Source organism: Natator depressus, chromosome 1, assembly GCF_965152275.1.
Source record: "Natator depressus isolate rNatDep1 chromosome 1, rNatDep2.hap1, whole genome shotgun sequence".
NCBI lineage: Eukaryota > Metazoa > Chordata > Testudines > Cheloniidae > Natator > Natator depressus.
Window position 1 is genome coordinate 281,453,064 of NC_134234.1, and position 12,788 is coordinate 281,465,851.

Sequence of the window (12,788 nt, forward strand, 5' to 3'; positions counted from 1 at the left end):
TTATGCCCAAATAACTCTGTTAGGCTTTAAGGTGCCACCGGCCTCCTTGTTGTTTTGTGTGCGTGCGCGCACACATACAGTCTACTTATTCCATGGCCTTGCATCTGGATTACATAAAAGATATTCCTTCATGTTTATTCATTATTGTTCAGGGAAAGAAGTGTGTGTCATCTTCTCCAGGTCCTGATATATCACACTGATAGATCTTGACAAATTTCCTGAGGTTGCCTGACTTATGTGAGCAAGATTGCCTGTCACTATCTGAAATGCTCCAGTGACTACAACAAGCGCTGCTGTGCAGGTTTTTCTTTTCTTGGAATGACAGAGCAGGGCCACCTCTGCTGTTAGATTCTAGTTTTCCAGCTAGGACATCACACAAAACTAAGATGACCCTGTTACCCAGACAGTAGCACTGCTCATCTATCACAGCTGAGTTTGGTAACAAGCGTGTAGTAAAGGTATTCTCTCTTTTTCATTCTTTTAATTTTCTTTAGCATAACTGATGAAGACAAAGTGAATGAAGATGCACTATGACAGTACAAACTATAGAGCGTTCAGGGATGATCAATTAATCAGATTACTCAACTGTTTTAACAATCCTACCCCTGCAATTCATTTCATAAACGGTTCTTTGGTGTGTTCCATTTTAACAGTTGGACTCTGCCATATTAAGGCTACCCTGCGGGACAAACATTTACTGGACTAAAAGTTTATTTCATATCTCACTACTTTTATTAGAGTGTACATATTTCTCTGGGAGTACCAGTGTTTATGCTACAGAGGTCATTCAGAGTTCATTAAACAGAACTACTTACCTTCAGTTCATAGTGCTACAGGCAAAAAAGTAGACCACCTGAGTAAATACTCAATACAAATTCACAGACCAAAAACTACATTAAGATGCAGTTAAAACGGAGTGTAAGAAACAACCACCGTGAAATAACCATATAATTATGATTAACGGGCATTTTAGAGTTTGTGGTCCCAGATTTTGAGAGAGATTTTTCCTGATTTTAGCATCATTATAGGGCACAGCGAAATTGTTTGGGTGCCTTAACTGTATCTCTCTTACACTTAAGGTTATCCTAAAACATTTGGATTTCCCTTACCTCTGAATTTCCTGGATTTATAAATGGTTGGTTTTGAGATAATGGCAACATCTCTGTAATTTATTTTTACCCTTAATTTATTGATACATACTCTCAACCTTAATTCCATTTTAATTTAAGTGTTTTTTTCTGGAATTTCCATGGAAACTCAAAGAATCAACTTTAAATCTTTATTTTATTTTAACATTCCAGGTCACATTTCACTGATACACCACAGCAATGTACTCAGAACACAGCCAGCCCATCAAAATGAGTTTACAACTGCTTTGCATTGCCAGGTCACCACAAAGCAGATGAAGCATACTGGTGAGTGTGCCCCTTAATCTGAATTGACATACTGGCTTAGAGGGGTGCATTACTGAGACTGGAGATGTGTGAAGTGGGAGCAAGGAGAGCCTCGTAGTTAGGGGTGTTCCTGCACTTCTGCCTCAGTTTCCCCAGCAGTACTGTTTCAGTGTGCAGTGGAGCCAAGGCACCAATGCCTTTAAGCGCTGATGCATGCAGACATGGAATCTATAAAAACAGTGACAGTTGGGCCAAGAAATCAATGAGAATGTTTGACATCTCCCTCAAACCACTGAGTCATTACACCAACAGAACTCTTGCATGCAAATTACCTGTAGTGGAAAGGTGATGATGGGAGTTACTTTTGATGTCTCGGGGACCTCCTTTCAGCTTGGTCTTGAGAAGAAAGGTGCATTCTTAACTCAAGTTAAAATCCCGTGAAGATGGCAGTTTGTAGTTTTTACAGAAGTTAGTAGTGGAGGAAAGTTGAGGAAAAAATTAGTCCAACTCAACATGCTAATGTCTGTGAAAACTATGAACTGCTTTGTTTTTGCTAGGATTTTACCTTGGGTTAGGAAAGAAAGGTGTCTTATTAACTAATGAAAACAGCCTAAGAGTTATCTTAGCTGTTGACCGAAGGCTGTTTAACCTAAACAATATTAGTAATTAGATACATTTGTTAATTTAGTTTAATTATAAATTGGTTTCTTCACATGTAGTCTCTGCAGAGAAGGTCAATTAATTTTAACTATATGGACAGTTTGGAAAGTCTGTTTTATTCCATTGTGAAGATCGCTGATGAAAAAGAAAACAGACTGACAAGTGCTAAATTTCTTTAAAGGCCCAATTTTAATTAAAACTCAAACTAACAAAATTTCTTGTAAATTCTCAGAAAATTCAGTCTCTTCCACAGATTAAGTGGTATCATTTTTGGAAGCATACATTGTATTTTTCATACCAAACAAAGAGGTTAAATCACTGCTTTAATTGCAAAATGGAACTCAAACTTAAGTCTGGAGTTGGGACCAGTGCCTCCATAATACAGCACATCTTAGGGCACTAATCACATTATTACTAAATTCAAAAATACAAAACATATTCTGGAATCATAATTCCTTTTCTTTCTTCAACCCCTGAGTAAATATTCCTGATGTCTTCACTGAAGGAACAAATGTTTGCACACTCAAGTACAATGGTTGCACATGTAAAGGTCTACTGAAATACTCCGCTGGACATTTGTGCATGCTATCACTCAATTTGCATGTGCAATCACAGCAATAATTTATCCTAATGCAGGTGCATTGGACAGAGCTTCAGTCTCCTCTTAAAAATCTGCCTTTTAAGGGCCAAGTAGGATTGCCCATTTTAAAATAAAGATGATCTTGTGGATCATCCCCCCCCCATGGTTGTATAGCCCAATTTCATCCTATTTTTAATAGCATAGAGAATCTTCTCTCCCATCCGTGATCACGTAACACCAGCGTGGCAAATACAGCAATTTTTTACATGAGACAATAATGTTATTAAAACATTGAATGTATTCTAGTTATTTTAATGTGTATTAGCACCCAGAGCCATGTGACCATCCCGTTCTCCATCAACCACAGAGGACCACATCTGGGGAAATTCACTGTTAGGGCTTGTCTATAGAGCCCTGCAAATCCGTGGATATTTGACCATTTTTGTGGATAATGGTTCGGATGCAGATACAACCACGCAGGGCTCTACCCACCGGCGGCACGTGGCCCGCAGCATCCAGCTCAGGCAACCCAAGGTGCACAGCACACTCGCGGACAGTGGCCAGCAGCCAGTGGCTGGGACTGGGCAGCAGATGGGGCTGTCCGGCACTCGCTCACTGTGCCGCTTCCTCTCCAGCAGCTTGGGCCTCCTCAGGCAGCGCCAGCGTATCCAGCCCGGCAGCACTGGCCACGCTCCCAGTCCTGGGCCTGGCCACAGGGATTGGAGTGGGCAGGGCCCCAGCGCCTCACCCGTCTGCCCCACTGTGATGCAACACGCAGTGCTGCTGTCATGTGCCATTGCTTGCGAGCCCCCAGGAGCAGCATGCAATGTGACACCCCTCACGCCCCTTCCCCGCACTGCCCTTCTTCTTGAGACCGTGCCCCCACACTGCTCCTTACTTCCAGTCCCCATCCTTGCACTGCCTCTTCCCTCCAAGACACCCCCGCCTCCCTCGTCCCTAGCCCTTGCGAGACGGCTTGCTGCTGCGGGTGTGGATATGGATACAGGTAAAAGATGGCTAGTGGATCGCACCGTGGGTTGATCCTGGCAGATTTGGATTGTATGTGGATCCCTATTTTTGTATCCACGCAGGACTCTACTTGTCTACATGGGGAAATTGACTAGAATAACTATTGTGGAATAAATCATTCTGCTACAACTATTCAAGGATAGCTCCCCCTGTGGATGCTATTCTGAATAAACCGCATTCGGAAATAATGAGCGCCCTTCTAAGCAGAAGAAGTACTCCAGTAAAAAATCACTTTTGTTCTGGAATTGTGTCCATGAGGGGAGTTATTCTGGAATAGCTATTGCAGAATAGCTTATTCTGAAATAGCTATTCCAGTCACTATCCCCAGGCAAACAAACCATCAGATAAAATATGAGAGCAGTTCTTAACAAGGGGCCGCAAGCAGGTTCCAGAGGGTCTGCCAAAATAAACCAGAGAGCAGGGTCAGCATTAGACTCCTCGGGGCCCAGGGCAGAAAGCTGAAGCCCGAGCCCTGCCACCTGAGGCTGAAGCCAGAGCAACTTAACTTCATGGGGCCCCCTGTAGCGTGGGGCCCTGAGCAATTGCCCTGCTTGCTACCACCTAACACCGGCCCTGGCTTTTAATCTACTAGATATGCAGAAAACCAGTTCTTGTGGCACAAGTGAGCTATGGAGTTTTTATAGCATGTTGCGTGCGCAGTGGGGGGGAGAGGGGTGTCAAAGGTTGAGAACGCCTGCAATACAAGTCTGTAACAAACATCACTCTCCTTTTTAAAAAGTGGAATTTAAAAAGCAGGCTGAAAAGGAGCAGGTGTGTGTATGTGTGTGTGGGGGGGGAAGACAAACTTTCTTTCTTGGAAGTAATATTTCTCTGATGGGCAACATCACTCTCTAACTAGATAGGGATTCACTTGCATCACACTTGAACAGCCATGAGCAGCCAGTGAAACTGCAGCATTTTAAAATCTGGTTGTCCCAAAGCTCCTGTTAATGTCTCTAGCAGTGAATGCCATAGCACTTAGAATAAAATGTACTTCCAAGCTGGGATGCAAGTTATGAAATGGGAAATTACTAGAGAACTTCTAGTGCTCACCAGCAGGGTCCATATTGGCCAGTTGGTGCATGACTCACTAATTTACACCCCTGTGGTGCGGACTAAAGCACCACATAGACAAGTCCTAGGAATGTAAAAAGCAATCACTATACAAATACAATTAGAGCAGAATAATCAACAATGCAACATTAAGTCACTAATTTGTCCTTAGGAAAAATACCATATGAAATTTTTTAAAAAAATTCTCCAAGTGGACAAAATCAGTAACAAGATGGGATCTATTAACATTCTTTCAATGCTCAACTTCACTCAAACTTACAGTTCAATGCAAAACAGTTGCTAAATAAAATAGAAATCAAGGAATTTGAGATTATAGTCCTTAAAGCAACCACAACTCTTATAGCACAAATGTAGCACCTATACTGTTCAGAGGTATCATTTACGCCAAACCAATACATATTCTCTTCCACTGAAGAGTGTTTAAGACACATTCGCTAGCCCCCCCCGCGGTGCACACACAATTGTTTAAAAACCATGTCTGACATACAAACTATCTACACATTTATTTCAGTTGAATTGAACTAGGTTTAAAATTTCAGATGTGTACAGATAAGTAACGCTCTTCCTCTCACTAATCCATCCTTTCTTTCTGGCAACATTAAAAGCTACTATAAATCAAACACTTGAGTAGGTTTAAACTTTCAAGGAACTGCTGATGTTTCTCCTTTTTCCCATAGCTCTCCTCTTGCCCAAAACGAAAAGCAAACAAAAACCCAAGAGAAGGCATCTTCAAAACTAGTGTAATTTTTTGTATGAGCAGGCCTGTAAGGGCAAATCACTATTGTGGACTGTCAGATAAGCAAAACTATATATATTTTTATAACTGATGTAATAAATGGAGTTAAGGTTGAGAGTATTAGTACTTTAACAGTTTAAAAAAAATACAGGGATGTTGTAATTATCCCCAAACCAAGCATTACAAAAACCCAAAAATTCAGAGTCAAGTTTACACTTAAAATAAATCCCAGATCACACTACCATATGATTAAGGCTGATTGTGGTCTCAGATTAGAGTAATGCATCCATAAAAATCAGTGGTAGATTTTTCCCCTTCAGCTGCATCACTGAACAGTCTACAGAAGAAGAGTCTACTAATGACTGATCTTGCAATGGAGCCATCACTGTCATCAAAACATATCCAACCCGCTCCAAGCCTTCCAGCAGCTCTTTAGCACCAGTTCAAGTGCTGACCCTTTTAATCTTCAACACCCCAAAAGTGGCAAAGATCTATCAATCAATACGGTCATTACAGCAAGTGAAAGGCAGAGTTTAACCGAAGAAAGTTGCAACCTTCTTTTAATGTTAATAACACCTTCTGTGTAATAAAAATAAGCAATTTAAAGAAATGATTGAAACAATTCAACCTGAATATATTCTTCCTAAACTTCTAATATACTTATGTTCACCATACTATTTAAATCTTGTTGAGAAAGGAGTAACAGGTAGCACAGTTCTAAGCCACATTGTAGAGGTTCAACATTTCTTCTGCAACCACCAGCTTTGTCAGCGGTATCTGAAAAAGGACTGATACCCCAGCTTTCCAATGGCATTGAGTGGAACTCTCAAAGATTGTCTTTCTGTATTTTCCATAAATGTGTTGAAATATCCATGGATCTCAGGACAGTCTTTGATCTAAAGATAGGATTTGTTTTACTCAAAAAGGACAGAACTCTATGGAGAGACTCAATTTACAAAAGCAATTTGAAGGTGGCTTTTCGCAATTCGAAGGGCTTGACAAATTACAGGCTGAAAATACTGTTGTTGCGGTTTCAATATGGCGTGATTTAATTAACAAAACACTGGAACCACACACAGATACTTCAAATATAAGATTCTGAGCCAGCAGGACTGAATTAAAAAAATAACTGTCATAGCATGAGCCCATATGAAGATCCTAGCATGAGGACCAATAAGCTTAATGCTAGCTCATGAAACAAACATGACTTCCTTCCTTTTCTACCATTTAACGTCAAAGATCCAGATTTGTATCCCAAATATAGATTTGCAAAGGTAGTTTTTCAACAATTCTTTATATCAAATTGTTGACAGTAAGTTCACAGAAGCCAGGATATGTTGAATTCAGAATTTTATACAATTCTGAACACCTCTGCATTCCTTCCAGCCAGCTCAGCATCAACGGAACATGTTTTAACACACACAGATTGTTTTGGATAAGGATAGGTATTACAAAAGCAAATAAGTTGGTAAAAGATACTGGTATCTAAGGACAGGGTGAAGATTGGTAGGCCTACTGAATTTATCGGACCGAGGGACTGTATTCTTACATTTTAATGAACAGAAAGGCAACCATTATAATTTGGAAAATGCGTGCCTCTTTAGAATTGAGAAATGCATACACATACAAGATGAACCACACAATATGCCTTTAAAAAAAAAATCTTTGTGCATTTGGGAGGGATGGGAACCTGTTCCATTGTGCTTTTTCATGAAAGAAAAACGCCACAATAACCCTGCAGATTACACTTTGGGGACTTTTTTTTGGGGGGGGGGGGAAAGGGGGGGTCCTCATAAAATAGAATACATGAGATAATGGCGAAGAAATGAGCAAAGCTTGCCATGACAGTCTTCCTACTAAAACTTCACAGCTTGTGTATGGTTTAGCCATATTACCTATATAACATTTCTTTCACAGGGTTATCCATGCAAATATTCTAGAAATATATTGTGCAAGGTTCTCAGTGAAACAAGGTATTTTGCTCTAGAACACACTAAAGCAAAACTCTGTTAATTTTATACTTTTAACTCATGTAATATACTAGAACAAATAAAGCATTAGATTTTTTGTTATGTAAAAAGAATTACCCAAAAGGGAACAAAGGTATCATGATGCTTCCAAGCAATTTCCTGTAAAACAGGAAATTAAAGACTGTGGAGATGCTGAGTTCTGAATCCTTGACTTTTGCTGAATGAGTTTTTTAGTTATTAACTGATGAGAGATAACACACTGATGATATTAAAAACAAAATCTGTACTGATTCAACTAACTCTTTGCCATGTTTGCTCACAACAGGTGTGAGAAGTTGAACCAGGTCTCCAGCCATTGCAATGATTTGCTTTATCGACTGAAGCCTTTCTGTGTCAATTTAAGTATTTGCTTTGGACAGTTCCAGCATTATTTATAATAGTAAGTTGTTCCAAAGTAGGAGGGGGAAATACCTCCTCTGCCTACTCACTGTCAACAAACGCCTTGAGATGAACAATATATTCTACTCTGGAGAAATCAGATTTTTCCATTGCCCTTTGTTACCCATTCAAAACAAAATTTAAGTGACTTGGAAACTGCCATTAGCTATGTCCCATCTTCTACCTGTTTTCTCATATCAACAACCAGACAATTAAGTTTTTTCTCTAAATATGATTTAATTAAAAAACACTAAATTGGTTTTGAGGTTTATTTTATAATATGTACAATAGTTGCAAAATAACAATGAATATACTGAATCAGTTTTGTTAAATACCACAAGACTTAAGAAGATCATACAGCATGGCATGGTATAAACTCACACTGCCTTTTTCATATACAAAAGAATGTTTTATTAAGATCATTGTGATTACTATTTTCCAATAGTTTTGTACCTGCTTTTAAATGCCCTAAGGAGTCGGATATAGAAACAGTTTAAATAGGAGTTTACTGATCAGTTAATATACTACTAGCAAATTTAATAAACATTATTGGTAAAGATAAACTTTGCAAGAAATTAATTGTAAAATTACACCAGGCGTAGGACTGATCATGCCCACAAGAAATAGTTATTATTTAGAAAATAGTTTTCAAAAAGACCCCAGGTTGAAATTGTTGTGTATTAATTTGGTCAAACTGACTAATGAACAGTGAAGTTTATTCAAATATTGAAAATATGCCTATCCTTTTAGTATTCACACATAATTGCTTATGTAGATAGTATATATATGTAAGTGAAGAGATGTTAAATGTAAAAAATATATTGTTTGTCCATTCCTGGGTTACACAAAATTCAGCATCTGGACATTAAAACGTCATAAGTCAAAACGTCCATTTCAAATCTACATTCAAACAGCAACAAATATTTTTGTAAACATTTGAGAAGGAAAAACCTCTGTTCATTTACAAAATGTTCCTCTTCTGGAAATCAGCATCTTTTCAGCATGGAAATGCTGTACAGGAGCTTCAGTTCGCCCATTTTGAATCTGATCAAAACCAAAGAATCACCAAAGCTTAGAATAATAAAAGTCAAAACTCAGCAGATGCATCATTTCCAAATCACCCACCTTGTAACTATTAGCCATTTCCAGTTCATCACCAAAAAAGAAATGCACTTTGCTACAAAAATAGTAAGGAATGTTATTGAAAACAAAAGGCTATTTCGGTAGAAGTAACTACAAAAATAATTAGGTCAGGTCATGTTGTAAAGCTTTAATGCAAGAGCATTACAGTACAGAATTTCTTTCCAAAACCTTAAAGCTTAATCAAACACCAAATTTTAAACATCCACCTCTCAAGTGCTTGAAAAAAGAGCTGCAGTAAAGTGTCTCTTCAAGAATTTAACCAAGTTAATTATGTAGGTGTCAATCTATGGGCACTATGTGTCACAGCCATATGTTGTGCGTTATCTTTTGTTCCGTTGGCAGCAGTTACAGGCATTGAGATATTTTGATATGTTGATGCAGAACGACTCATCATAGTAACACTTTCATCTTCTCCAGTGTCTGAATCTGGTGTTGTTACAGCACTGTTCTCCATCCCCAGGATCTCACAAACTGCTTGAGGCAATTCCTATGAGGAGGAAACATTTATCATTGTATTTTTTATTCTATTAAACAAATTAAATTAAAGAGTTAATTGAAACACATTAGCAAGCATATTATGCTTAATAACTTCTTGAAAGCACTTATAAGAATAAAAGTCTAATCTGTAGTGAAAATGTGTTTAAATATTAATTTTGCGTAAGGGTTGATTGTTTTCAAGAAAATTACCAGCTGCTATCTTTGCTCCCTGAAAAGATCTTTAAAGGTGATAGGGAAACCTTTATGCCACAGTCTAAATTATATTAATGTAATTATTATCTGATTAACAATGCTATTCATCTTTGCTCTGAACCCAAAGTATAAGTCAAATCAAATCAAACCAACCATTATAAATTTCATAACACTGCCTAAAGCTTTTTCTACCAATCTATCAATACTCAACTTTTCAGCACACAACAAAACTAAGTCTATGTGCTTTTAGTCCAATAGGTAGCAGGGTAACTCAGACTCCCCTCTCATCCCTCCCCACACATCAAAAATCAACTCACCTGTATACCAGCTAATCTAACCTGAACGAAGTAAAAATAACCTATCCAAGAGCAAAACTCCAGCTTTTTTCACACAATAATACACTTTTGATAGTGAATGTACAACTCTTGCCTGGACAAGTGTATGAGGCTTTTGTAAATATCTAATCAAAGGCTGACAGCATATTTCCATCACTTCCAAAAACTGAACTATTTCAAAAGGGACTATTTCAAAAGCTATACATGTATATGAATATAGACAACTATGTATTTTTTTACTATCTCAAATACTCATAGATATACTTTAAAATAACTTTACCTTGCAATTCATCATCTGGATAGAAATTGCTTCCGCTTTACAGAGTATATCTTCCACATCAATTTTCATAGACAGTTCATTTATATGCTAAAAATATATTCACAAAAAATAAGAATGGAAAATAGTAGACTAGAAAAAATATGCTGTTGTATTAAAATAATAATATTCTCCTCTATTGTAAATGCCACGATGGACATTAAGGGGTCAAACCTCCAAAATGCTCAAAACACTGCACATGCATTGATAAACAGGAGCTGAATGTGTTCAATATCTCAAAGTAATTGATCAGCATTTTATAGGATTCTTAAAATGAGTCTATATCAGTGTTTCTTACTCTAATGTAATATACAATAGCATATCACACCAGGCAACCATAATTCCCAGAGCTGAAGAGGTAATAATAAATAAGTGTATAGAAGATAAAGTAACAATGATTTAGATTTCTGCAACTTCCTAGACGGTTTAAAAAGAGTAAGTGCTAATATTCTATCTACTAGAGTGAAAGTATTATTGACACTTATTAACCCAACACTAGAGGTTTAACCTCTAAATATAGGTGAAAAATTACTGATCCATAATTACATTTGTTGGGTTGCCTTGCCCCTTAAAGAGTTCTGGAATGAAGTAACTATAACCGTTCAGAAGACACACTGTACATCTATGTCTTTTTCAGTATAGAACCAGAAAAGAATCCATTCAAAGGGTTAATTTACACTTAAAATTAAGAACCTCAGCAGATACCTTTAGTATTTCATTAAAACCATAATGCTTGTCCATTATTTGCTGCTTTTCAGATTCCAGGATAGCACAACAGATGAGAAGATGAAAATTCTGGCAAGGCAACTCTGTCCACATTACCTGTTAAAACGTTAAAACTGCTTTTTAAATTGGAAATGAGAATTTATGCCTTTCTTCTGAAGAGCAAGACAGACATTGAAGTATAACAACTTTTCACATTTAATAATAATATAGCTTCAGTATGCCTCCTAAGCCTAATGGTTTAATTAAACAACAAGCTCCTTTTTTAAACCAACTGAATATTACTATCACTGGCCAAAAAACAGTTAGTGATAAATAAGTCTAAGTAGTTACATGCACAGTCCATCAAGACCATAGGTCCGCTGAGGATGTCTACGATGGATACTCTCAAGCCCAATGTGCTTTTATGGTCTTACTGATGCCTGCTGGTTCTGTCCTAGTTCAAGAAAAAAAATCTCTTACGCAAACAAGAGGACAGGTAATTGTGTACAAAACATTTATGAATTCTAATTGTTTTACATGGCTTGACAGGTCTTGGTATAAAGCCTGGAGAATCCAGCGAATTGACAGAAACGCTTACTGTGCTTTCAAATCTTTACAAAAGGTTCTTATAAGCCAAACTGCCCCTCCATCCTCACCCTACCACTCTATAACAAGCCTGTAGTCAAAGAGCATGTATGCAAACTAATGGTTTGCTGCTTTGGGTCAAATACTGATCAAAGAAATCAACAGAAAAACCCCTCACTGCGTTCAATGGAACCAAGATTTAGCTCTTTGAACACAGTACACTTATAATTATGATGGCTCTATTTTAACATTAGGATTGGTGACTAAAAGAGTAGATTATAACAATTGTTTGAGGGAAGGGGAAATCAGAAATGAAAGACCGAAACCTGCAAAATCTACTTGCAAGAGTAGTCCTTATTCAAGTGAGTAAAACCACCGAAGTTAATGGGACCTACTCCTTTAGCAAAGATTACAAACAAGAGTAAGAGTTCAGGGAATCAGGCTTTGTTTAGCTATGACATGGGGGGGGGGGGTGAAGAGCAAGAGGAAGGTTTACATAAAATAAGGTTCTGAAGTTGCTGCTTTCCACAAGACCCGCACAAGTTTATCCGCGCCCCACCCCCCACACATACACAGTCATCTTGCATTCTTAAATGAATATTCAATAAAAGAGGATATTTTCTAACTAGAAAACTTTTCACTGAATATCCTTCAGGGAATAGTATGGAAATGGTTAATCAAACATCTTTTGTGCCAGGTATTTTCCCCCATATACATACCGGCACGATGGCAATCGACAATACAATCAGTAAGCAATATTCTTAACATATTTCAATGAAAGAGTGGCCTTCCTGACAGCACCTTATTGGATTTTTACTTTTACTAGTGAAACAAAGCATTTTACACTTGCAAGCATTGTACGAACATCAATCAATCAATCCTCAACACCCCTTTGTGGGAAAATTGAGGCAGAATGATTAAATGACTTGGCCCAGGTCACAGTGATTCAGCAGTAGATCCAAGATTACAAACACAGGAGTTCTTGATTCAGAGGTCCAAAATCAACCCACCAGACTATGCTATCCAAAGACAGCTTGGATTCTGGGTTTCTAGACTGAGCTGTTCATGTTCTAGAAACACAACTTTTTTAAAAAAGGAAGCAAAAAAACTGGACACTACACTAACCACACAAA

General features: G+C 37.9%; 1 protein-coding gene across 3 annotated transcripts in view; it reads right to left on the reverse strand.

The window, feature by feature from the left end:
• Window positions 1–7,823: 7,823 nt before the first annotated feature.
• TBC1D15 (TBC1 domain family member 15) overlaps window positions 7,824–12,788 on the reverse strand; it is a 99,069-nt gene continuing 94,104 nt past the window's right edge. The window contains exons 19-21 of one of the 3 annotated variants that reach the window (XM_074942036.1): window positions 11,071–11,187; window positions 10,330–10,416; window positions 7,824–9,511 (exon numbers count right to left, since the gene is read on the reverse strand). In XM_074942036.1, the coding sequence (XP_074798137.1) occupies window positions 9,293–9,511; window positions 10,330–10,416; window positions 11,071–11,187 (423 nt within the window). In that variant the 3' untranslated portion in view covers window positions 7,824–9,292. The remainder of the gene's footprint in view (window positions 9,512–10,329; window positions 10,417–11,070; window positions 11,188–12,788) is intronic. The other 2 variants (XM_074942034.1, XM_074942035.1) reach the window with 2 other exon arrangements.